A 26,209-nucleotide genomic window follows, 5' to 3' on the forward strand; every position below is an offset into this window, starting at 1 on the left:
CACAGAGTTCAGATGAGAAGAAGAACTGCAGAGGGAGAACACGGGTGGCAGCAAAAAGCAGAAATAAAGTTGAAAACACTTTTTTGTCATGGTTCCCACTCCACTGTGTATTAAAGCTAGTAGAAGCTATCACTTGGCAAAGGGTTTCTCCACATCCGGTTCCCAGACACCCAAACAGAGTACTGGTAGAGGACCTTGAAGGCAAAATAAAGGATGAGTTTATCACACCAGATGCAGTCCTGGTGGTGGGCAGTGGGGAAGGGACAGAGCGGGGAGTGGCTGGAAACTGGAAAATATTAAATATTATATCAGCTATCAAAATGATACTTATATATGGAATAGTTACTTGAGTTAAAAACTGAGGTTCCTCAAAATTTTAAATAGCTTTCTGAAAATATTAAAAAAAAAAAAAGAAACTAAGTAAAATGCTATCGGGTAAATTTAAAATGCTAGGCAACTGGAAAAGGTGAGATTTAAAAGTAAGATCTGTTTCATAACTCAGTCTTGGTGTCCAAATGCACTTCTGGGCACTGGGGGAACCCAGGCATGTCTAGGCCTATTTCAAGAAGGCAAGAGTCCACTTCAAAGAAGATTTCATCAATAACCCAAAGCCTCCACCTTCAAACCAGCCATGGAAATGAGGATGATTTAATGACCTTGTTTTCCCTATAGGAGCAAGCAGCAGTTGGAACAAATACCCAGGAAATCCAAACCAAATTATTTTTCAGGAAAGTACCATTATGTTTATCTGAATTATTTTAAGTGGCTAAAGGAAATAACCAAAGAATGCCTGTTTTTAGCATAAAGCTTTTCATGTTTGGTATTGGGTCTTCCCCGCGCACACACACCCCCCTCATTAATTGTCAACCCTTTGGCCACTTCACTGACACTTGTTTTCTCTCTCAAAAGATGTTCACTGGGGAAAGTGGAGACCCTCTGTTAATACTCAGGAAGAGCATTACTATTAGAGATGTGGATAAGAGTGGGGACAGGAGGAGATGTTAATTCTTCCCAGAATTAACAGCTATCTGTTGCTGGCACATCTTTTCAAAGAACTCCCCCGCCCCATATACATTAGCATCCTTTTATCCCCTCTCTTTTTCAGAAGAATACAAATGGGACTATACTATACATAGGCTTCTACACTTTGGTTTTTCCCACTTTTTTTTCATATAAATCTAACACACTTTTTAAGCTGCTGAATGATTTGCACTGGCTCAATAAATAATGGTACTGCTATAAACTGTCCTGAGGGACTAAAGAGACCGCTTTCAGTGCAAGCTATTACAAACAATGCTGTAACACTATTTTATATATCTATGCATATTGGTGAAATTTCACAGTCAGAATGTACATGCATTTCACATTTTGATAAATACTGCCAAATCACCTTTCAGAAGAATTATTCAGTTCATAATTCCAACATGTTTTTTTCCTCCCTATCCTTTAACATGGGGGTTTTTTCAAACATTTAAATTTTGGTCAACCTGAAAGAAAATGACAACTTGTTTTGATTTGTGCTTGATGATATATGAATTGAATATGTTTTCATGTTTAATAGCCATTAAAATTTTTTTCTTCAGGTTTATATCCTCTCCCATTTTTCTACCGGTTTATTCTTCTTTTTCTGTCATTTAGAGAACTTTGTATATATTAAGGACATTAGGCCTTTGTCACGTGTATACGCAAAGCTTTCCCCTAGTCTGCTACTTGTCTCTTAATTTTGTTTGATGTATATACTTTAAATTAAAGACTTTAGGAAGTAGGTAAACTCAGTAACTGTAGCAAAGAAATTATTTTAGAATGTATCTCTACTAAAACAACAAAAAATAGCCCAAATATGGAAATCATCCACAGGAGGACAATAAGAAGTCTAAGTAATATTTAAAAAATCAAGTTAACTATCTCAGCTTTATATGCAGACAATTCAAGAATCTTCATATATATCTTTCTTTGCAATAGTGCCAGTTACCACCTTTCTTCAATTTATAAATCTCCGAAAAAGTTTTCTTCCTATTAATACTTTTCACATTCTTTCCTTTAGAAGATATAAATGTTTGTTTCTTCTCCCTGGGAAGATTTCTCATGGGGAGAAAAAAAAATGATCCAGAGGCTAAAGAGTATCATTTGCAAGGAAATTCTTCCCAAATAAATGCTGTAATATGGGTAAGGTGATGGATTCAAGTATTAACCACAGACTATAGAAAGAGAGTGTAATGTCAATATGAACTGCAAAAGGGCTAAGGAAAAAACTGGAATATGAACTGAAGAGCAACACAGGTGTATATTTTAGCAGCACTAGAATGGTTCAGAAGAATTCCCGGGGCACTGGCGCAAGCACAGCACGGCGAGTCATAAAGCATTTCCCCTCTCTCCATGCTAAATGCTGAAGAATTTCGTGGTACTACGTATATAATTGTGAAAGTTATTGAAGAAACCAAAGAGAAGAAAAAAGAAATGTAGGGCAATCTTTAAAAGCTGACCTCAAAAGAAAATGAACTTAACTCCATAGCTATATCCAAAGGGAAACTGAGTTATGGGGAATGAGAACTTTCCTGGATAAATGTTCACAGAATCAACATTTAGCTAAAGCTGGCATAAGGAAAGAAACTGAAGACTCTTCTAAGTTTCTCTAAACAGTAAATAAATAAAGGGCATTTTGGTGCTTGAGCTCTTCTCAAAAGAGCACTGAATGAGAGAGATAAAGAAGGGGTCCCAGACCTTTGAGTTCAGTCTGTATTCTAGGATGGTTGGTGGAAAAGGATTCTGAACACCCTTAGTCTGAGCAGGGTACTTAGCACATGAGAACTATACCTCCTACATGTAACCCCTGACCAGGGCTGGAGGCACGCCAGTGGTCCCACACAACTAGTATGACCCAGCTCTGACTCTCACCAGCTTCTAGACTAGGGTTCCTCAAAGGACAATCACGTAAGAGCCACCTTCCTAAAATCCAAAACAGAGGGGATATGCATACGTATAGCTGGTTCACTTTGCTGTACGGCAGAAACTAATGAAATATTGTAAAAATACTACATTCCAATAAAAATTTTCAAATTGCAAAAAAAGAGCCATCTTAATTTTTACTATATCCAAGTACCACCTACCCTATTACTTATAATATCTTAAATTAACTCATCTTTTAAAAGCTATTTGTTAGCCTCACATTCAGGAAAATCTAAGAAATAAAAGATTTCATGAGCTAGCAATATTTTCTTCTAATATTCTTCAAGCCTAATAATTAAAATAAACATGGATTCAGTTCAGTTCAGTTCAGTTACCCAGTCGTCTCCAACTCTTTGTGACCCCATGGACTGCAGCTCACCAGGCCTCCCTGTCCATCACCAACTCCCAAAGTTTACCCAAACTCATGTCCATTGAGTTGGTGATGCCATCCAACCATTTCATCCTCTGTTGTCCCCTTCTCTTCCTGCCTTCAATCTTTCCTAGCACGAGGGTCTTTTCAAATAAGTCAGTTCTTCGCATCAGGTGGCCAACGTATTGGAGTTTCAGCTTCAAGATCAGTCCTTCCAATGAACACTCAGGACTGATCTTCTTTAGGATGGACTGCTTGGATCTCCTTGCAGTCCAAGGGACTCTCAAGAGTCTTCTCCAACACCACAGTTCAAAAACATCAATTCTTTGGCACTTAGCTTTCTTTATAGTCCAACTCTCACATCCATACGTGACTACTGGAAAAACCATAGCTTTGACTAGATGGACCTTTGTTGGCAAAGTAATGTCTCTGCTTTTTAACATGCTGTCTAGGTTGGTCCTTCCAAGGAGTAAGCGTCTTTTAATTTCATGGCTGCCATCACCATCTGCAGTGATTTTGGAGCCCAGAAAAATAAGTCAGCCACTGTTTCCATTGTTTCTCCATCTATTTGCCATGAAGTGATGGGACCGGATGCCATGATCTTAGTTTTCTGAATGTTGAGTTTTAAGCCAACTTTTTCACTCTCCTCTTTCACTTTCATCAAGAGGTTCTTTAGTTCTTCTTCACTTTCTGCCATAAAGGTGATGTCATCTGCAAATCTGAGGTGATTGATATATCTGCCAGCAACCTTGGGTCTAGCTGTGCTTCATCTAGTCCAGCATTTCTCATGATGTATTCTGCATATAAATTAAATAAGCAGGATGACAATGTACAGCTTTGACGTACTCCTTTTCCTATTTGGAACCAGTCTGTTGTTCCATGTCCAGTTCTAACTGTTGCTTCCTGACCTGCATAGAGATTTCTCAAGAGGCAGGTCAGGTGGTCTGGTATTTCCATCTCTTTCAGAATTTTCCACAGTTTATTGTGATCCAAACAGTCAAAGGCTTTGGCATAGTCAATAAAGCAGATGTTTTCCTGGAACTCTCTTGCTTTTTCAATGACCCAGTGGATGTTGGCAATTTGACCTCTGGTTCCTCTACCTTTTCTAAAACCAGCTTGAACATCTGAAGTTCACGGTTCATGTATTGCTGAAGACTGGCTTGGAGAATTTTGAGCATTACTTTGCCAGCGTGTGAGATGAGTACAATTGTGCAGTAGTTTGGGCATTGCCTTTCTTAGAGATTGGAATGAAAACTGACCTTTTCCAGTCCAGTTGCCACTGCTGAGTTTTCCAAATTTGCTGGCACATTGAGTGCAGCACTTTCACAGCATCATTTTTTAGGATTTGAAATAGCTTAACTGGAATTCCATCACCTCCACTACCTTTGTTCATAGTGATTCTTCCTAAGGCCCACTTGACTTCACATTCCAGGATGCCTGGCTCTAGGTGAGTGATCACACTATCATGATTCTTTGGGTCATTAAGATCTTTTTTGTATAGTTCTTCTGTGTATTATTGCCAACTCTTCTTAATATCTTCCGCTCCTGTTACGTCCATACCATTTCTGTCCTTTATTGAGCCCATCTTTGGATGAAATGTTCCCTTGGAATCTCTAATTTTCTTCACGAGAACTCTAGTCTTTCCCATTCTATTGTTTTCCTCTATTTCTTTGCATTGATTACTTAGGAAGGCTTTCTTATCTCTCCTTGCTATTCTCTGGAACTCTGCATGCAGATGGGTATATCTTTCCTTTTCCTCTTTGCCTTTCTTTCACCTCTCTTTTCTCAGCTACTTGTAAGGCCTCCTGAGACAACCATTTTGCCTTTTTGAATTTATTATAAGATATTAAATACAGTTCCTTGTGCTATACAGTAGGTCCTTATTGTTTATTTGTTTTATATATAGTAGTCTGCATCTCTTAATCCAAAATTCCAAATTTATCCCTCCCTTACCTTCTCACTTTAGTAACTGTAAGTTTGTTTTCCATGTCTGTGAGTCTATTCTGTAAATAAGTTCATTTTTATCATCTTTTAAAGATTCCACCTATTACTGATACCATATGATAATTATCCTTGTCTAACTTAATACTCTTAGTATGATAATTTCTAGGTCCATCCATGTTAGTGCAAATGACATTATTCATTCTTTATATGGCTGAATAATAATACTCCATTATGTGTATACATACACACACACACTCACACACACATATCTTCTTTATCCACTCATCCATCAAGGGACATTTAGGTTGCTTCCATGTCTTGGCCATTGTAAATAATGCTGCTATGAGCACTGGGCACGTGATTTTTGAGTTAAGAGTTTTCTCCAGATATATGCCCAGGAGTGGACTTGCTGGATCATATGACGACTCTATTTTTAGTTTTTTGTGGAACCTCCTTACTGTTCTCATCTGGTTGCACCAATTTATATCCCCACCAATAGTGTAGGAGGGAACACTCTCCTACACTCTCTCCAGGGTTTACTGTTTATGGACTTTTTGATGATAGCCATTCTGACCACGGTGAGGTGATACCTCATTGTGGTTCTGATTTTCATCGTGCCACATAATATGCCACACTGTGCTTCTCAAATTTAAATGTGTACACAAAGCATCTGGAGTTATTAAAATGCAGATTCTGAACCTGTAAATCTAGGGTGGAACCCAAGAGTCTGCATTTCCATAAGCTCTCAGGTTACACCAATGCTCTGATCCACAGATCACACTCCAAATACCCAGGTTCAGAGGAACCAAGTGGATAAAGGGAAGTCCCCAGGTATCGTGATGATCTATAGTTGTTGACTTCATTTCTATTTACTTTTGGCCTCTCTGAAGTGTAGAAGAATCTAAGCAATGTTTTTAACACTTTTAAATTACAAAAATAAAAACAAAAACATATATAACTTTTACAAAATATTTTCATATTCTTGCCTCATTTCATGCTCAAAACAATGTATGGAAAAATTAAGGCAACTATTATTATTTGAAATTTACAAGTAGTGAAAATATGCCACAGAGAGGTTAAATCTAAAGTAGTATCCCTGGTTAAGTTGTGGCTCCTGAACTTAAAACTGGGTCATCAGACTTCAAGTTCACTTCCCTTAGAAACATACCAAAGGCTCTTAGAAACATACCAAAGGTGAATAAGGTTTGGATTTAGGTGGATATCACAAACCACAGAATCAGAGTGTGATGCCAGGGAATGCAGACGGGGGAAGAAAGGGTGAAGATGATTGTTCAAGGATGTGGTGTGTGGAGAGAGAACTCACACAGACTCCGGCAACTCAAGCTATGAAGGGAATGCTGCAGAGCACAGGCTTCTTCTTGGGATGGGGAGTCTAAGGCTGAGTGCCTCTCTGCAGCTGGGATAAGTGGGCTCCAGTGGGCGGCAGTGTGACTTCTCCCTCCTTCTCTTCTGTACCTAAGACGAAGTATGAGTACCCCTCTCTGCCTAGAAGAAAAATCACAGCCCAATTCCCATCTTTTGTTAATGTGTTCAGTCACTCAGTCGTGTCTGACTCTTTGTGACTCCATGGATCACAGACCACTAGGTTTCTCTATCCGTGGGATTTCCCAGGCAAGAATACTGGAGAGGGTTGCCACTTCCTCCTTCAGGAGATCTTCCTAACCCAGCGATTGAACCCACATCTCCTGCACTGGCAGGCAGATTTTTTTTTTTTAACCACTGAGCCACCCGGGAAGCCCAAAGTAAAAGGGTTAGTTGCTCAGTCATGTCCTCATGGACGAACTATATAGCCTCACTGACTATAGCCTGTCAAACTCCTCTATCCATGGAATTCTCCAGGCAAGAATATTGGAGTAGATAGCCATTCCCTTCTCCAGGGAATCTTCTTGACCCAGGATTAGAACCTGGGTCTCCTGCTTTGGAGGCAGACTCTTTACCATCTGAAACACCTTTAGTCTTTTTGCTGTAACACTATTTAAATACAGTAAGATGATTAAAAAGATTGTTTCCATCATTTCTCTAGCTTTGCACTATAAAGCACATCAGCTTGACAGAGGAAAAAAAATCTCCATCCAAACACAGATACGCCACTTTAGGCTACAACCATCTTAGGTCTTCTTACCAAATATAAGGCATTACAGAGAGAGCTCAGACTCAGCAAGAAAGGACTGCATTTGATTAAAATAACAAATAAATGTTCTGAATACCATATTCCAAGCCAGCAACTTAGGACACAACCATGGTGGAGAAAACTAAAGAAGAGATGAGACACCAAGACGGAAATACTAAATCTTGTGTTTAGGACTTTTTGTCTCTTAGCCTCTTTTGCATTTCATTCAAGAAAGTAAAAACTACTGTTCTTAGAAGGAGTTTAAGACACACCCAGAGACAACTTTTCTGATGTGTTTTTACACCTCAGTGTTATATAACTTGATGAAGAATTACAACTAAAAGCTTTATCATGGATTTAGTTGAACAATGGATCAAATTTTACCGAGCATGTATAGATTAAGCCATTTCTTAGTTTACAGTTAAACTAAGAAGAGTCTTTGTCCCTAGAGATGAGTAACAGAAAAACTTCTTCCATATTTGTGAATGTTGAGCCACTGTTCTATGTTATTTAATGGACATGAGTTTGAGCGAGCTCTGGGAGTTGGATGGACAGGGAAGCCTGGCATGCTGCAGACCATGGGGTCACCAAGAGTCAGACATGATGAAGTGACTGGACTGACTGACAGCAAATTACACAGGAAAGATAGAAATTACTTAATTAGAACAACTGTGTGGATTATTCCTTCAGGATAAACATTACTCCTTAAAGCAGATTTTACAGCTGCTTGAAAAAAAATTAACAAAATTATTATTCTCATAAGAATATCGGGCATTGACACACTCTATACATAAACTAGAATATGATTAGGTAACATGTGTGGTAAATGAAATCAGAAGAATCTGAAATGTGCCAGAAACTGAGGAAAAATGTATTAAAGATGGACCTCAAGAAATGGCTCCCAACTATAATACTAAGAGCATTTCAAGAACTGCTACAATTTTTATACACCTGGTAACTCTAAAAATGAGTTTATTTAATAGCATCAAAATCGGTTCAACAATTCAATGAATGGATGGCCATCCTCTAATTTGTGTGTAGAATTACCTTTCAAGGAACTAGCAATGACTTTTTGGTGACCCCAGTAATGAACAATTAGACCAACTATACTGAACTAGTTCATTATGTCCTCTAGCAGATTCCTAGGAGAAGGCAATGGCACCTCACTCCAGCACTCTTGCCTGGAAAATCCCATGGATGGAGGAGCCGGGTGGGCTGCAGTCCATGGGGTCGCCAAGAGTCAGACACGACTGAGCGACTTCACTTTCACTTTTCACTTTCATACACTGGAGAAGGACATGACAACCCACTCCAGTGTTCTTGCCTGGAGAACCCCAGGGACGGGGAGCCTGGTGGGCTGCCGTCTATGGGGTCGCACAGAGTCGGACAATACTAAAGTGATTTAGCAGCAGCAGCAGCAGATTCCTATGTATTCTGAGACTGAGCAGATTTCACTGGGCATTTCACAGCTATAATGATAAACTCCATAGATACCTATACAGACACTGGAGATTCTACAATAACATACAGTGAAGATGACACTATTTCCCCCAGGTCAAGTGGTAGCATCTCAGAAGTTTAACTACATGCTCCTGAGTCAATTATGAACATATCTTAGCTCTACCACTACACATTATATGATCTTGGGAAAAGCTATTTTACTTCTCTGGACCTTAGTTTCTTTGTCTGAAAAATGAGGAGGATAGCCTTAGGGATCTCTGAGTTTTCTTCAACCTGCCTCTCAAAGAAGTTACATGTGAAGCAGACTCCATGATCTGTCCCCACCAACTCAGGTAACTCGACCTGCTTTGGGTTTCCCTGATAGCTTAGCTGGTAAAGAATCCGCCTGAAATGCAGGAGACACTGGGCTGGGAAGATCCACTGGAGAAGGTATAGGTTACCCACTCCAGTATTCTTCGGCTTCCCCTGTGGCTCAGCTGGTAAAGAATCTGCAACGTGGAGACCTGGGTTTAATCTCTGGGCTGGGAAGATCCCCTGGAGAAGGGAAAGGCTACCCACTCCAGTATTCTGGCCTGGAGAATTCCATGGGGTCGCAAAGTCAGACACTTTGTTTCTTTTTATCTGCCCTGGGTTCTGCTTAGGTGAGTAGAGCAAACAGCTCCTCATTCTCATTGATTGAACATGATCTCACCATATGAGTTCTCTGTTGACAACATTAAATCAGATCGAGCTGTTGTTGAAGGCAGAACACTAGGATTCAAGACAATTTCTGCACATTTTTAGCCTATCCTTTAATTTAACAGGTAAAACTGAAAGGAGGTGAACTGGATAAATAATTATAGGTGGCCTGTGTAGCTTTTTAACCTCCAGATATGCTAATGCATCATAAACTCATTTTTATGTCAGAATTTAGTTAAAGTATGAACTACATTTTCTCTGCTTACATATCACAAAACAAATCAACACTGTTACAGAGAAAAATCATAAGTAATGTAAACCAAAACCTCGACTTCTCCCTCAGTGAACTGAAGATAATCTTTGTTCCTTCCTCCAGCACAAAGATTTTGTGGCCATGGGAGGAGCAGAGAATTTTGGCACAGGTTAAAAACGATCAAAATGGAGATAAAACTACTTCCCCTGGAGGGCTGCTATGAGATTAGAGATACTATAATAGGCACAAGGAAAGTGTACAATAAATCATAATAATGATTATTATTTATCATCATAATTAGCAGATGTTATAGCAGAAGGGTCAAAGCATAGGATTTATGGTCAGGAAGAATGGTTCCATTGAGTACCATGGCCAGAAATTATAGATAATATTGTAAAGACAAGAACATTAAGACCATTGTGAGGTCAAACTAATACTGCATGACTCTGTGAAACTATCCGACTGTGGGCCTTGGTTGGGATGTAACAGAGAGGGATGAGGGAATCTCTCAGTTCAGAGGGCAAAATGGCTGTCCAGTGGAGGCTCAGCAGTGGTCATGCTACAATCCTTTTTTCCTCCTCCCAGATATTCTAGAGGGAGGCTACCCTTCCGGGGGAGGGGGGAAAAGTACTTACTTGCTCTCTGCAACTGATTATCCATTATGTCATCAAAATCTCTTTCTAAAACCAATTCTGATCAAGACACTTATTTACTTAAAATAATTCAGTGACTCACCATTACTGTGGAAAAACACTTGTAGCAGCTTCCCCAGGCCTAGGGCCCCACTGTCTGCTAAAACTGGCCACACAAGCACACAGACTCTGCTCCCTCCATGCTCTGCACAGACTGCTAGCACTGCTGGTTGTTGCCCTGGCTACATCTTCATGCACCAGCCCTTGCACAGGTATCAACTATGTATCTCACTTCCTTCTCCAGGAAGACTTAATGCTGAGTGATATGCCTTTCCTACAGAGTACACACTGAACTTTGTATGTCCATATGTGTACAAGCCACTCTATATTGCACTCGGCTGTCTACCTGCTTGTTTTCCTTACTATTCTATGGGCATCTTACTTGTTTACCTTTGTAGCCCCAGTGTTTAACACAGGTGGTTAAAAAATCTGCTGAATGAACGTATCAATGAGAGGATGCCTGAGAGACTGAGGTTGACACATGGTAGCAGAGGTAAAGGAAGAGCTCTTCCCATTATGAGGCAGAATGCCCAGCCTTCCTAAATGGGAAGGAGTCCAAGAGACAACAGCATAATTGCTCCCACTCTTTCTGGGTCTTATCCTTCAGGGTCAGGGATACTAAGTTGGATGAACCACAGAGTATGATTCAATGTAACAAAGCAGTCATAGATTAAAAAAAAATACTTTCAGATTTATTTTTATGACTGCTTTATACCCTTGTATTTCCTCTAGGAATAACAGTTAATGTTAATCTAAAAATATGCAGAGGGTTCAAGACTTCACCAGGTTGACTGGCCTCTTCCTTTTCCCACTCTGCTGATAGGTCTCTACCAGAGGGTCTACAATGGCTTAGGCAAAGAGAGACTTGGGTTTGAATCTCAGGCCTGCCACTTACTCACAGGTGACCTTGTTCAAGACACTAAACCCTTGCTGTCTCATTTTCTTACCTGCAAAATGTGTATAATACCTTTTAAAAACTGACTTGTTTCACAGGATCACACATAGAATCACACAGATCCTGTATGCAAAAGACTTTTACATGCTCAAACATAAAGTACATTATTTCTTTATACTTATAATCTCAAACAAAATTAGGCTGTTTCACAGGAAAATGTGACTCAGCAGTAAAGCATCTGCCTGTAATGCAGGAGCCGCAGGAGACCTGGGTTCAATCCCTGGGTTGGGAAGATTCCCTGGAGGAGGAAATGGCAACCCACTCCAGTATTCTTGCCTAGAGAATCCCATGGACAGAGAAGCCTAGCAGGATACAGTCCACAGGGTCGTGAAGAGTTGGACATGACTGAAGAGACTTGGCACATGGAAATGTATATAACACAATAAAGACCTAATGGATCAAAGCTAACAGCTTTCTTATGGTCCAGATTTCATTGAAAAAAGCCAAGAACACAGAGACAAAAATCAAGCTGATATTAAATTATAAAGTTACAAATGACAATAAAGCACAGAGGGACTGATTGAACAAATGTGAGAATAAATAAGTGAATAATAATGACCCTCCCTTTCCCTGGTCTTCTACTATGACCCCCTGGGTTTAGCCAACCAGGTGCCCTAAGCACTGAACCAGTCAAAGGGGTTGTGAGATGAACACTCAGTAGCCTATAGGCATGCCAAAATGTATCTAAAACTGGAACAGAAAGGAAAGTGGCCAAGTTCATGTCTGTCTTTGTCCTTCCTTCATCTGCCTGAGGCACCACAATGAAATATCTTATGTCCCAGACCCACAGCTTCCCAGGACCTCTGCCTAACTCTCCCTGGAGAGTTCTTCATCCTGCTGCTGCTGCTGCTACTAAGTTGCTTCAGCCGTGTCTGACTCTGTGCGACCCCATAGACAGCAGCCCACCAGGCTCCCCCATCCCTGGGATTCTCTAGGCAAGAATACTGGAGTGGGTTGCCATTTCCTTCTCCAATGCATGAAAGTGAAAATTGAAATGAAGTCGCTCAGTCGTGTCCGATTCTTAGTGACCCCATGGACTGCAGCCTACCAGGCTCTTCCATCCATGGGGTTTTCCAGGCAAGAGTACTGGGGTGGGGTGCCATTGCCTTCTCCCAAAGTATCCCTCTGAATGCACATTAGAGGAAATCAGGGAAACAAAAATTACTTAGCATTTTACAGAATTCCTCCTCTTTTTTTCCTTCACAGGCTGGACATCAGTTTATGAGTAAAGGTGGGAAAGACTACGATGAATGTCTTTTCTAAGCCCTGTACTTCTAACTCAGAATCTCTAAAGAGCATCAGATGAAAACAGTGAGGCTTATAAACCAACCACCTCTACTGCCAGATAAAGTTATCGTAAAGTATCAAATATGATCAAAAATTCCAACAAATCTTTATCTAATCAATCAAGGACTTTTCTCCTAAGGAGGCAAAAGAAAACCAAGACATTGTTAGGCCAAGTAGGTATTTATGTATACATACAGCCTTAGATTTTATCTTATTTCTAAGATCTCCGGATATCATTTGAAAAGATGTTGAAATATCCGAAACAGTGAAATGGCAGGTGGGGTGGGATGCAAAAAAACTGGAGCCTTTGATCCTGATAATTTCCTTTCTGCATTGAAACAGCAGAGGTCAGCCTGAAAAGGCTGACACATGTCCTGTTCTTGACAAAGGTTTTAATTCCCAGGCCCTCCCACAGGTATGCACATACCAAACTATGACTCTGTCTCACTTAGGCCGTTCTTCAATCCTACATATCCTACAAAGAACAGTGGTCTGTAATATCTGAGAGCCAGGACTAAACTAAGATTCTGGCCTTCCTTTATCTTCTCCATCCTTCTGAGTCTGAACTTGGGAAACTATTCCACATGTCACCATCATTCATGGAGATAATTTTAAAGAAGTCTCGTCTCTCTTCTTTGTCACTGTGACTCCTCACTACTTGAGACAGAGAACTGGCAGCACAGGCGTAGCCTGGCAGCTGGTTAGGAACACACATTCTCAGACCCCATCCTAGACCTGCACTGGAAGACGATCCCAGGTAACACATATGCACATGCAGGTTTGAGAGGCGCTGCTCTAAGCCAGCTACACTATCAGCCATTGGTTTCCTTCCCTGGGAAACCAGTCCTCCTCCAACGAGGAAGGCCCACACGGGCACTCTAAGGTCCCCAGCATCACTCTCCACTCTCCCCAGGGTGCACATGGAAAGCTGGCTCTTGTCCAAAGAGCACAGGTAGAGCACCTGGTACACTACTCAGCCCATCCAGGAGCCACTCAAACGCATGTATTTTCTTTCTGTATACCTATTCACCACTGCCAGTATCCTCATATCTCTTCCAGTTGGCTCCTTTCCTGTCATGATCTTTCTTCCTCCCAGTTTCTAAAACAGATTCTCTAGTGAAGTGATTCGCCAGGCTCTAACGCCAAAGGTTTGGCTCTACGGTTTATTTGCTGGGTGAATCAGGAAGACAATGTAACGTTTCTAGGCCTCAGTTTTCTCCTCTGGTAGTAACAGTGCCTACCCCTTGGCGTTGCTGTGAAAGCACTGTATTTCATGTTACTACAGCACAGTACTCATGCTTGGGCTTCCCAGGTGGCACTTAGTGGTAAAGCCTGACAATGCAGAAGATGTAAGAGACACAGGTTTGATCCCTGGGTCAGAAAGATCCCCTGGAGAAGGAAATGGCAACCCACTCCAGTATTCTTGCCTGGAGGATCCCTATGGACAGAGAAGCCTGGCAGGCCTGTGTTCATGCTCAGACCGAGACCTTTCCACTGACTTAGTTTGGATGCCTTCCCATTGCTTTAAGAGCCACAGCTTCCCAGACCAAGCCACACAGCTTAGCACCTAACTGTAACTCTCCTGTAGAGATCTTTGTTTTGTCTTACTGGTTTTGTCTCCAAAACTGGATCTTAAAAGACAATGTGTCAAGATGGTGGTTGTTTTTACAGATGGTAAAAGTAGTTCATGGTCTTTATAGGAAATACAGAAAATATAGAGAAATATGAAAAAGAAATAATAAACAATCCATAATCTCACCACTCAGAGAAAACAACTGTTAACATTTTAGAGAATTTCCTTCTAAACAAGAAAATCTTAGGTTTCAGGAGACCAAGGGCCAAGTCTTAATCTTCTCAGAGTTTTCCCTGGCTTTCCCACACCCAGTGCTTGTCCCGCCCCCAGCACCTAAGCTAGCACAGTGCAAGGAACTCTGCAGCTGACACACGCTTGTTCCTTAGCTGACTGACGTACTGATGTGGCTTCCTCTGCACCTATGTGTGGACTGGCCACATACTGAAATAGGGATACTGTCAGAAGCAGTGACAAAATCTGTTTTGTTCTTTGTTCAGTTCAAGCTGCTGCAAAAGTGTGCTCAGATCTGTACTCCATGTGACTGCTGTCTGTGTTTGGTGGTGACAGTGTGTTTCTGCTGAGGTCTCATGTTTCCCTTTTCAACGTACTCAGGTCTCACATACCTACAGGAATGGTCATCCCGTGAATTTTATCAGCCCAGCCTGCATAATACCGAAGGGTTTTGATGACTCCTTGCAAATCAACATAAAATGCTTGCAGGAACGGTTTGCCACCATTGAGGGATTCCATGGTCTGTGGGAAAAGAAACAGAGAGAACTTTCCAGTGATACATTAAGTGATTGCTGGAGCAAACAAAAAAAAGGAATGGAAAGAATACAAATGAATCTGAATAATGGTGCATACCTGGTCAACTCTGATTTCCCAAATGAAAAGATTTTGGTACTGCTTGTCGAGTTTAGTTTCCAGTAAAAGCCACCGTGAGTATGTATGTGCGTGTTCTTGTGCTTGGGTATGAGCTTCCAGTAACCACTATTCCAATACATAAACACCACTGGTGATAAAGAAAGCGTTCTGCTTGTCAACCAGCTTCTGATATATTAATGATCAGAGCTGCGCAGGGATTTTTCAGTCTACATCAGTAATCTGAATCCATAAAGAGGAGCAGGGACATGGGCTTTTATGCACTTGATGAAAATATAAAACGCTCTCCACAGCTGCCAAGACCCCTGCTGAGAAATGGAATGGCCGCGGTGCACAGCGAGTTTATTTATTACCACCAAATAAACAAGATCTCCTCTAGGGAAGCTCATACTGTAACAACATGAGGGCTGGTTTTCTGTAAATATTTAGCTTAACAACCATTATCTATTAAGAGTGAAGTACTCAGTCCATTTAATAAAAATAGAGTTAGAGTTATTAAGCAGTTTTAGATTATAAATGTTATTATTTTAATGACACATTCCTAAATAGGATAAGTCTGTAATGTAAAGAATTTAAGAAGAATTCACTGGAATGAGAAGAGTATTTTGACTTGAGAAATAGTAGGGGGTTTTACATATTTAACAAATAATATAAACAAAAACATATGTTTGCAATCTCATGTCCTCTTCCTCAAGGACATTTTACAATATATACTGGCACTAAAATTATCTGAGTACTAACAAAACTAAAATTGAAATACTCTCCATTCAATGACATAAAAATAGTATTTACAGTGTAATTTATTCATGTAATATATGTATAGGATGGAACTCATTTTAAAATATTATGTGACCTATTCACTGTATATTAGCAAAACAAGGTATTTCCCAGTTCTTTTTAGAATATTTATAGGTCTGTGAGATGAGCATTATATTCTCCACACAAAGGGCATAGAGCCAAGGTCTAGATTACACAGACTAAAGTAGAGCCATTCATCAGATTCTAGGCCACCTAAGTAGTCCATCCCTATGAGCTGTTGATCACCTGAGAGTTGCCAGCCCTGGGTTTATTCTCAATTGCGTTTACCTGGATGCAATATTAACTTCAGTATTCTGGTCAGGAGCTTCCCTATATTCAAGAGGCTACCTCTTAATAAAATTCATTCATCACATGGCTTAGGAGTGTTTAAAAGTAGGACTCTCATTTAAGTGTGATGGGAAAAAGGACTTGACCACAGTGAGACACGTCAGAAAAAGGATGGCATTTGAATGTTATGACATGAAAAGATAACTGCAGAAATGAACTACATCTTCATCTAGTAAGTACTGCTAATCTAATGTTATGAATACTGTATGGATTTAACTGAAATAGATAATTACAGACCATCAATGTGCCCCCATCATACTATTTACGTGCCAAGAACTATACTTGGACTACAACAAAATGAAGTAAAACACGCTTTTCACTCTCAAAGAAATCAAAATCCAGTAAAGAGCATACAGACCAGCGTTCCCCCAAGGTACGCCAAAGAATTCTGTTTTGTACAATATTGACAGATTAGTCAGAAAATTAGTGTTGGGGCTCCAACAGGGTTGCGACACACTGAGCAGGGCTTGTCAGTCTTTAATATGCCAAGTGTCTCATGAATCTCCACGAAACACCTTTTCCCAACATATAGAAACATCTCATTAGAAACAGCATTCCTTGCAGGACCAAACCAGAAAATGCTTTTATGGACAAATATGTGTTATGCGCAGCAGGAGTTCAAACCATGTCCATAAAGCATCCACTTTTGTTTCCACAGTAGAAACATATCCATGAGGGGGATGGAAGAAGGGAGAGTGATGGTAGAAGTGACAACGCCGAAGGGACCAGTGCTCCCCTCCCCCAAAGGAAACCCAAGAGTGATGTGACTTTCCAAGCAGAGGAGAGACCGTAGTATTCATGGCCTTAATGCACTGACTCGACAAGGATGCCCTCATTATTACATGATTGAGTCGTTATGGGTCATGCAGGTGAAGACTACAGGCATTTGAAAATGGTTCCAGTGTCCAAGAGTTTGTATTCTCGAAGAAACTGACTTCTATTTTTAAAATAGTATCAACAACAACAAACCACTAGGAAAGCAAATGTCCCTTATGTGAGAAAATGATCATTGTAGCAAAAGAAAGTTGCTGTCTCCTGTCTCTCCTTTCTATTAATTCTAGAAAGTGACAAACAAAAGGAGCAGAGCTATATGAGAGGTCTGCATCACACCTTCTGCTTCTGAAGGATTCTCTAAGAGGGGCTCACACTGGAGAGGCAAATTCTTCTGAATGCCAACAGAGTGGTTTGGCTTCCTGCAGGCAACATGCTCACTTTCCCACTGCTGGATTGTTTTTGTTCTTTCCGTTGAGGGTGGGAGGGAGAGGGACAGGGAAAGCAGCAAGGTCTGTACCAGTCATGGGAAGCTATGGCTTTGTTCTTCAAAATTCAGTAAGAAAAGACACTCATCTGGTCCCCAAAAGCCAAACCTCTCCCCTTCTTCATGAGTTATTATGTACTCCTTCACTTGTTCCCCAGATCTGTGGTCACATCATGCTTTCAGAAAGACTGAGGAATCTAAATTTCAGTGGATGGTAAATTTCTTGGTAAAGACGATGTTTTCTTAGGTTACTTACTGCAAGGACTGCCCTGTCTCGTTCCACCAAGTCTGCAAGCTTATCCAACAGACGGCCTCTTTCTGAAGCATCCATCCTTCTCCACACTGAACCCAGAGAGAAGGCCAGGCGGGCTGCCTGCACTGCTTTGTCTATGTCTGCCTGTTAGAAAGGAAGACAGATAATGATGCAATAAGGGAAGAAACATTTGCTTTCACACACACACACACAAAAGGTGATAAATGAACGTTAGTGGTGATGTCTGGACAGCATAAGTTCAGTGTTTTGCTGTCTGAAGGTAGTTATTTCATAGCAGTTTTTCTTCTCAGATGAACATACCTTGTCTGCTTCTTGAACTTCACACACCTGTTCTCCTGTGGCTGGATTATAGACGGGGAACACTCTCCCACTCTCTGAGTTCTGCCACTCGTTGTTAATAAAAATCTAAAGGAACAAACAACAGAATGGACTCCATGAGGGAAGTGACAGAAAGTCAGTCAATGGTGCTGTATTATATGAAAGTACTATAGCAGTAATACTTGCTCTGCCAGTATTCTTGGGCTTCCCTGGTGACTCATATGGTAAAGAATCCACCTGCAATGCGGGAGACCTGGGTTCACTCCCTGGGTTAGGAAGATCCCCTGGAGGAGGGCATGGTAACCCTCTCCAGTACTCTTGCCTGGAGAATCCCCGTGGACAGAGGAGCCTGGCGGGCTGCAGACCATGGGGTTGCACGGTTGGACACGACGTAACTAAGCATAGCACAGCATACTTGCTGTATGTAACTGAAGTACAGAATTTGAAGAGTTACAAGAAAAGCTTGACCATTATGCAGTCTAGCTCACCCGCCCCGGAGAAGGCGATGGCACCCCACTCCAGTACTCTTGCCTGGAAAATCCCATGGGCAGAGGAGCCTGGTAGGCTGCAGTCCATGGGGTCACTAATCGTCAGACATGACTGAGCAACTTCACTTTCACTTGTCACTTTCATGCACTGGAGAAGGAAATGGCAACCCACTCCAGTGTTCTTGCCTGAAGAATCCCAGGGATGGGGGAGCCTGGTGGGCTGCTGTCTATGGGGTCGCACAGAGTCGGACACGACTGAAGTGACTTAGCAGCAGCAGCAGCCTCACCCCTAATTCAGAAATTTCCTTTGTGGTATTTTTACCTCAATGTCATCCAAAGATTAAATATAATGCTTACCTTTAGTGAATCTGTCAATTACTGAGACAGTCAAACAAGGAAGGAAGGAGAGTCTCACCTACATACAGAGCATATACTGAAGCTGAGAAAGCATTTATTATAGTCTAAGCTCTGGCCAATATCCCAGAAGGGTAAATCGTGGATCAAACTGTCAGCCTGAGCTACTAGTTTCTCTGTCAGAGGCCTTAAGTGACCTCACAGGGAAACCTGAATGGTGCTGGAACAAGCATTTGCCCAATGTATAGTCAGAACCAGAACACAGCAATGACTCTGACCAAACCAGCTGGTGAGGTGAACAACTTCCACGTGTAAACCCCAGTTAGATCACTTTCCTTTTGCTGGGTAGGCAAAGGAAAAAGGCCTGTAACTTTCGAACTGGTCTCTCCAGGATTTTTCTTAAGAGCCTTGATTTCTTTATATAGGAAATGAAGGTTATCCTAAAATGGCAAAGAGATTAATGGTTTAAGAAATTATCCAAGTCAATTTCTCAGGAGATTTGTAAGAGATGAGTTAAAGGAGGAGGGAAAATATGGGTAAAAACATTAAATTTTTATTGACATTAAAAAAATCCAAACTAATATTTTAGACTATGAAAGCTCAAAGAATACACAAAGATATTTTGCTCCATAAAATTTATGGCACAACAACAAAAATTTCTGAACTTATGAACCATTTAGTAGCCAGTCAATTTAGAACAAACACAATGATAAGCTTATTTGCTACTGCTTGGCATTTTAATAATTACAGATGAGGCTAAAAAGTTGGACTGTGAAGAAGGCTGAGTGCTGAAGAATTGATGCTTTTGAACTGTGGTGTTGGAAAAGACTCTTGAGAGTCCCTTGGACTGCAAGGAGAACCAACCAGTCCATTCTGAAGGAGATCAGCCCTGGGATTTCTTTGGAAGGAATGATGCTAAAGCTGAAACTCCAGTACTTTGGCCAGCCACCTCATGCGAAGAGTTGACTCATTGGAAAAGACTCTAATGCTGGGAGGGGTTGGGGGAAGGAGAAGAAGCGGACGACAGAGAATGAGATGGCTGGATGGCATCACTGACTCGATGGACGTGAGTCTGAGTGAACTCCGGGAGTTGGTGATGGACAGGGAGGCCTGGCGTGCTGCGACCCCGTGGACTGGGGCCTATCAGGCTCCTCCATCCATGGGATTTTCCAGGTAAGAGTGCTGCAGTGGATTGCCATTTCCTTCTCCAGGGGATCTTCCCAACCCAGGAATCGTACCCGGGTCTCCCGCATTGCAGGCAGACGCTTTACCATCTGAGCCACCAGGGAAGCCCCTGAGTGTATATCTACAATCTTAAATATTAAGTTCTAGGTTATATCAGATCTTTGCTCTTTCCTTGATTTGATAAAACAATGAGCCTGTGTTGAAGGAGTCTTCCTTTTACTGAAGGCTTTTTAAGATAAAAGGAGGGAAAAAATACCTTAAGCCTATAAACGCACTTGATACAAATGTACTGAGCACAAACACAATGACTTTGTAACAGTTTTTAAGTTTTTACTATGAATGTGTAAACATGCTTAATATGCTGTATTCATTTGTATAATGTATTTAATAAATGTAAGCTATTTCTAGACACAGGAGAGGCAAGGATGATTAAGAGTTCCAGTCTTTCAAGGGTCAACAGTCCCTAGTAGTTTATTAAATACTCACAACAACCCTAAAGGCAGGATTTTATTATTTCAACTGAAGATGAAGACATTGAGAGAGATTATTAGTCAGAAGCAGCAGGTCATTTCCGGGGCTCTGATTCAGTCTGTTGCTCTTCCCATTGTACCCTGGTTTCCAGACTTGCTCAGGCCAAAGAAACACAACTATTTAATGGTTATAAGACTCTTTTCACTCCGTTTAACAAATGTCCTAACATTTTTCATCGAATCTGTATACCCCTTTGAAATGCAGTATGATCTTAAAGGTAACAAAAGAAAAACATTTATTAGAGGTTAGTTTCATTAAACATTCACTTCTAGACCTAATCAGGTTTAAGGGAGAATGGAATGGGTTGTGCCAATATTCTTTTTATTCACTATTTGACTAAAACTTCTTAACTCTTGATATATCATCAGCTCCAATTACAGTTTTTAAGCTTTATTGAAGAGTTCTAAATGTACATGGTGGTGGTGGTTTAGTCGCTCAGTCATGTCTGACCCCATGGACTGTAGCCCACCAGGCTGCTCTGTCCATGGAATTCTCCAGGCAAGAATACGGGAGTGGGTTGATATTTCTCACGGCAATCTTGATTCCAGCTTGTGGTTCTTCCAGCCCAGTGTTTCTCATGATGTACTCTGCATAGAAGTTAAATAAGCAGGGTGACAATATACAGCCTTGACGTACTCTTTTTCCTATTTGGAACCAGTCTGTTGTTCCATGTCCAGTTTTAACTGTTGCTTCCTGACCTGCATATAGGCTTCTCAAGAGGGAGGTCAGGTGGTCTGGTAGTCCCATCTCTTTCAGAATTTTCCACAGCTTATTGTGATCCACACAGTCAAAGGCTAACTAACTAAAGCACAAACTGGAAAACAAAACTAAAGCAAGGTACCAACTGGAGAAGAAAGCAATGAAAATAAAGCTAACAAATATGTTAAGGGGAAAGGAAAGAAAGAAAGAACAGATATGCAAAGTTAATAGAGATAAATAAGATTTATATACACTAAAGATTAACTGCAAGGGGGAAAGAATAGTAGGAAAAACAAAGGAATAAATGTAGAAAAAAATAATAGGTTTAAAAATTAAAAACTGAAATTAAAAAAGAAAAAAGAAAAAAAAAGGAAAACTCCACAGAACTGCAAAAGCCCCAAAGCCCAGAGGTTTATAACAACTCTTAAAAATGTGACTGAGGGGAAAAAAAAAAAAAGCTCAAAAGCTTAACTATATTTCACAGTGCCAATAAAATTGACAACTATAACAGAGGGAGTAAGAAAAAGGAAAAGAAAATCCAAAAGAATCTACAGAGCAAGTCAAAACATAAGAATAACAAATGTTTTTATTGAGTCACTGCTGTCAGGGTCCTTTCCCTCGCTGGGAGTCACAGTCCACCTCACCTTCCTAACACGTCCTCCAACACTGTGCTGACCTCTGGACCTGCTGTGGGGGCAGCTCAGATTCTAATCTGGTCCTCCTCCTCTGTGTTCTTGCTTCCAATGGCCACAGCTACCAGAACTAGTGTGTTTTCTTTTGTGGAAGCTCTCAATGACCTTTTATATATTCCATAGACAGAGTCTGCCTAGTTGATCATGTCGATTTAATCTACAGCTTGTACAGCTGGTGGAAAGGTTTGGGGTCTTCTTCCTTAGACACACTGCCCCTGGGTTTCAATTGTGGTTTTATTTCCACCTCTGCATGTGGATCGTCCTCTGGGGTTTGCTCGCTGCCCTGGAGGACTGGGGTTTGCCCCTGTGAGGGACCCGTGTGGAGGTGGTGCAGCTGCTTGGGTTGCAGGGGTTCTGGCAGCACCAGGTACTCAGGGGAGTTGGCGGCCAGGGCAGCAGAATATATATTGCTCTATAAGTGTATGGCAACCAATATTGGCCCATACGCTCCAGTATTCTTGCCTGGACAACCCCCCATCCCTGACAGAGAAGCCTGGCAAGCCACAGTCTACAGGGTTGTAAAGAATCGGACACTACTGAAGCAACCCTGCACGCATAGGCACAAGACTTTATTGTCTGTCGCAGCTCTGCCCCAGTGAAGAGTTGAGTGTGAGGGTGGCGCAGCTGCTTGGCTTGCCAGGACCCTGGCAGCACAAGTGTGCAGGGACATGGACTGCCTCCGTCGCAGAGTTATGGCCCTATCAGAGTCTTTTTTTCAGCCTCTGGTAGCTGGTGATCAGAAGGCCTCTTTGGCCAGTCTATCTCCATAGCTCCGCTGTTGAGACACTTAGAGGGCTCCCTTGCCTGGGGTCCTTCTCTGTTGTTTGGCACATCAGGCACATGGAGGGGCCCCCTTGTCTGGGGTCCTACTCTGTAAATCGGCACATCAGGCACATAAAAGGGCACCCTGGATGGGGTCCTACTCTGTAGTTCAGTGGGTCAGGCGTTTATTTGATGGGCCAGCCTCTCTATTGTTCAGCTACCCACACTGGTGTGTGGAGAGAGAGGCTATGGTGATGGCTCCGCCCCCTAGCCGTGACTCAGCAGTATCACCTTGCTTCCATGGCTGCTGGGCTTTCCTCCACAGGCATTTGCCAGCACAATCTCCTTGCTCACATCCCCTTGATCTGTCTCTCCACAGTCAACAGCAGCCCTCACCCTGGGATTGCTCCACAATCCCCAAACTCCAGCTCCCAGCCGCCACTGCACCCTCCAGGGTACCTGCGTCTCTGTCCAGGGTATGTATGGCTGTGGCAAGGACTGTCTGATTCTCATTGCATTTAGGCTGCCACAGATAAGCTGTTTCAGCCTTAAATGTTTCTCCTCTGACTCAGTTACCCTGATGTGGGGATCGGACCCCTGCTTCAGTTCCCCCATCGGCCAAGGCAGGTCCAGTCCTACTAACACTCCTGTTTTTCCCCCTAGTTCCTTTGTCCTACCAAGTTTTGCGTGGTTCTATATATTATTTTCCACTGGTCAGGTACTCCCGTCCACTTTCAGCTGATGTTCTGCAGGCGCTTCTGTGTCTGAAGGTGTATTCCTGATGTATCCATGAAGAGAGATGTACTCCACATCCACCTACTCCTCCACCATCTTGTTCTCTCCTGTACCACAGCTTTCTTATCCATTCATCTGCTGTTGGATATCTAGGCTGCTTCCATGTCCTAGCTATTGTAAACAGTGCTGCAATGAACACTCGGGTACACGTGTCTCTTTCAATTCTGGTTTCCTCAGTGTGTATGCCCAGCAGTGGGATTGCTGGGTCATATGGCAGTTCTATTTCCAGTTTTTTAAGGAATCTCCACACTGTTCTCCATAGTGGCTGCAGTAGTTTGCATTCCTACCAACAGTGTAAGAGGGTTCCCTTTTCTCCACACCCTCTCCAGCATTTATTGTTTTAAAATACAGTATGGGATCTTAACAAGCTTTTTCTATATCTTGCAAATTTCTTCATTCTAGGAAATATTTCATCATCACTCATCAATTATTTCCAACTATGCCAAAAAACTTAAAATAATAAGGAAACAAAAACCTTATGAAACTATCTAGAAATGACTAAATAAACATATCAGCAGCAGGAGGAGAAGGGGACAACAGAGGATGGGATGGACAGATGGCATCACTGACTCAACGGACATAAGTTTGAGCAAGCTCCGGGAGATGGTGAAGGACAGGGAAGCCTGGCGTGCTGCAGTCCATGGGGTCACAAAGAGTCGGACACGACTGAGCAACAGAACAATTCCACCATCCTTTGGTTTTATTAATGCATTATCCAAAGTAATGCATTATTATGTCTCAAAAGGATATAAGTAAAAGAAGTATGATGACACCAGCTTTGTCATATTCTTTTTTCCTTTCATTGAACATAGTTAAGAATTCAGAATTTTTATTTCTGTTCATTATGAGAAAAAGAAGAAATCTAATAGAAAAAGACATTTCATAACTGCTAGATGAGTCAGCAGCTGAAAGCAAAGAGACAGAAACACTAGAGACACTGTTGATGAGGGTGAAATTGACTGTATAAACAAAAATCTTGGACTATGAGCCCTTAGGATAAGTAAATGCACTTTCTCCAAATTAATAATCAGAGAGCAAACAAGATAATTATAAACATAAAAAAGGAAATATGATAGTCTAACCTAGCTAGCTATTCAATAGGAAGGACTTAGTAATTTAAAACCATCCTGTTTCAATTTTTAAAAAGGTAAGAATTCTTTTATCTTTTAAGATATTTGTGAGCAAAAATTTAGTTGATATGATTCATAAATGGACAAATGCTAAAAGTATGTGTATATACAAAGGTGACTAAGAAGGACAGATATTATGTAGAAATAAGAAGTTCATTGGAATGATCAATCTAATTTACATTTATAAACTAAAATGAAAATCTTTTAGTAATTATGGAACAAAAATGGCCATGCTCTTTTCTACCAAATTAGGAGCCTTCAAACTTTTCAATAGTATTACATTATGATAAGGCAAATACAAGAAGAACCAGAACAATAAGATATAACCTATTAGAAATGTGTTTAAATATGCCATCAGTATTTATGACATGTATGTTTCCAGTTTCAAACATGATGGCTGATGAGCAGATGTATATGTGTTCAGTCACTCATTCATGTCCAACTCTTTGCAAACTCATGGACTATAGCCTGCCAGGCTCCTCTGTCCAAGGAATTTTTCAGGCAAGAATATTGAAGTGCACTGCCACTTCCTGTTTCAGGGATCTTCTCAACACAGAGATCAAACCCATGTCTCCTGCATTGACAGGCGGATTCTTTACCACTATGCCACCTGGGTAGTTGCATTCAAAGGCCATTGCTCATTTCATGTACATATATGTCCAATACCTGGAAAATATGGAAGAAACATTGGTTTTGTTTTGTTTAAATTCTTCTTCTATTGCTTTCACCATCTCTGTACTTTCACTTTTCTAAATTTTTCGTAAAATAACTTAAAGTTTTAAAATTATAAAGCCTCCACTGGACCCAGATGGTAAATATGATGACTATTTTTTCTGGTACACTAAGACTTAAAATATTTGATATTCTTACTATGCTGTTATTCTTATAGACGGAGCTTCCCTGGTGGCTCAGACAGTAAAGAATCTGCCTGCAATACAGAAGACCTGGGTTTGAACCCTGGGTTGGGAAGATGCCCTGGAGAAGAGAATGGCAACCCATTCTAGTAATCTTGCCTGGAGAATCCAATGGACAAAGGAGACTGCCAGGCTCCAGTCCATGGGGTCACAAAGAGTCGGACACGACTGAGTGATTAACACTTTCACTTTTTTTCAGTCTTATGACAAAAAACAAAGGAAAACAAATTCCTCCAAAATACTTGAAGGTTTTCAGATTTTCTAAGCATTTTCAAAAAGTTTGGAATGCTGTCTAAAGTGTTCCCCTCTAATCAAGGCTCCCTGAAGAAATACTGTATCTCAAGGCTGTAGAGAAAAAGGACAAGATGATCTTGGAATATTGTGGTGCAGGAAATAAAGTTATGCTCAAAACCTGGTGGGACATATCAAAGGGACACAGGAGACAACATGAAGGGGGTCCCCGTGGCCAATACTGGGATAATTCAAGCAAC

At 41.2% G+C, this 26,209-nt stretch overlaps 1 protein-coding gene across 1 annotated transcript in view; it reads right to left on the minus strand.

Annotated features, from left to right (window-relative positions):
- ALDH1A2 (aldehyde dehydrogenase 1 family member A2) overlaps positions 1-26,209 on the minus strand; it is a 109,423-nt gene that overhangs the window by 42,751 nt on the left and 40,463 nt on the right. The window contains exons 2-4 of the mRNA XM_040226618.1: positions 18,151-18,255; positions 17,833-17,973; positions 14,914-15,043 (exon numbers count right to left, since the gene is read on the minus strand). Of these exons, the coding sequence (XP_040082552.1) occupies positions 14,914-15,043; positions 17,833-17,973; positions 18,151-18,255 (376 nt within the window). The remainder of the gene's footprint in view (positions 1-14,913; positions 15,044-17,832; positions 17,974-18,150; positions 18,256-26,209) is intronic.

The sequence above is a fragment of the Oryx dammah genome, unplaced genomic scaffold (assembly GCF_014754425.2).
Source record: "Oryx dammah isolate SB20612 unplaced genomic scaffold, SCBI_Odam_1.1 HiC_scaffold_26, whole genome shotgun sequence".
NCBI classification, from domain to species: domain Eukaryota; kingdom Metazoa; phylum Chordata; class Mammalia; order Artiodactyla; family Bovidae; genus Oryx; species Oryx dammah.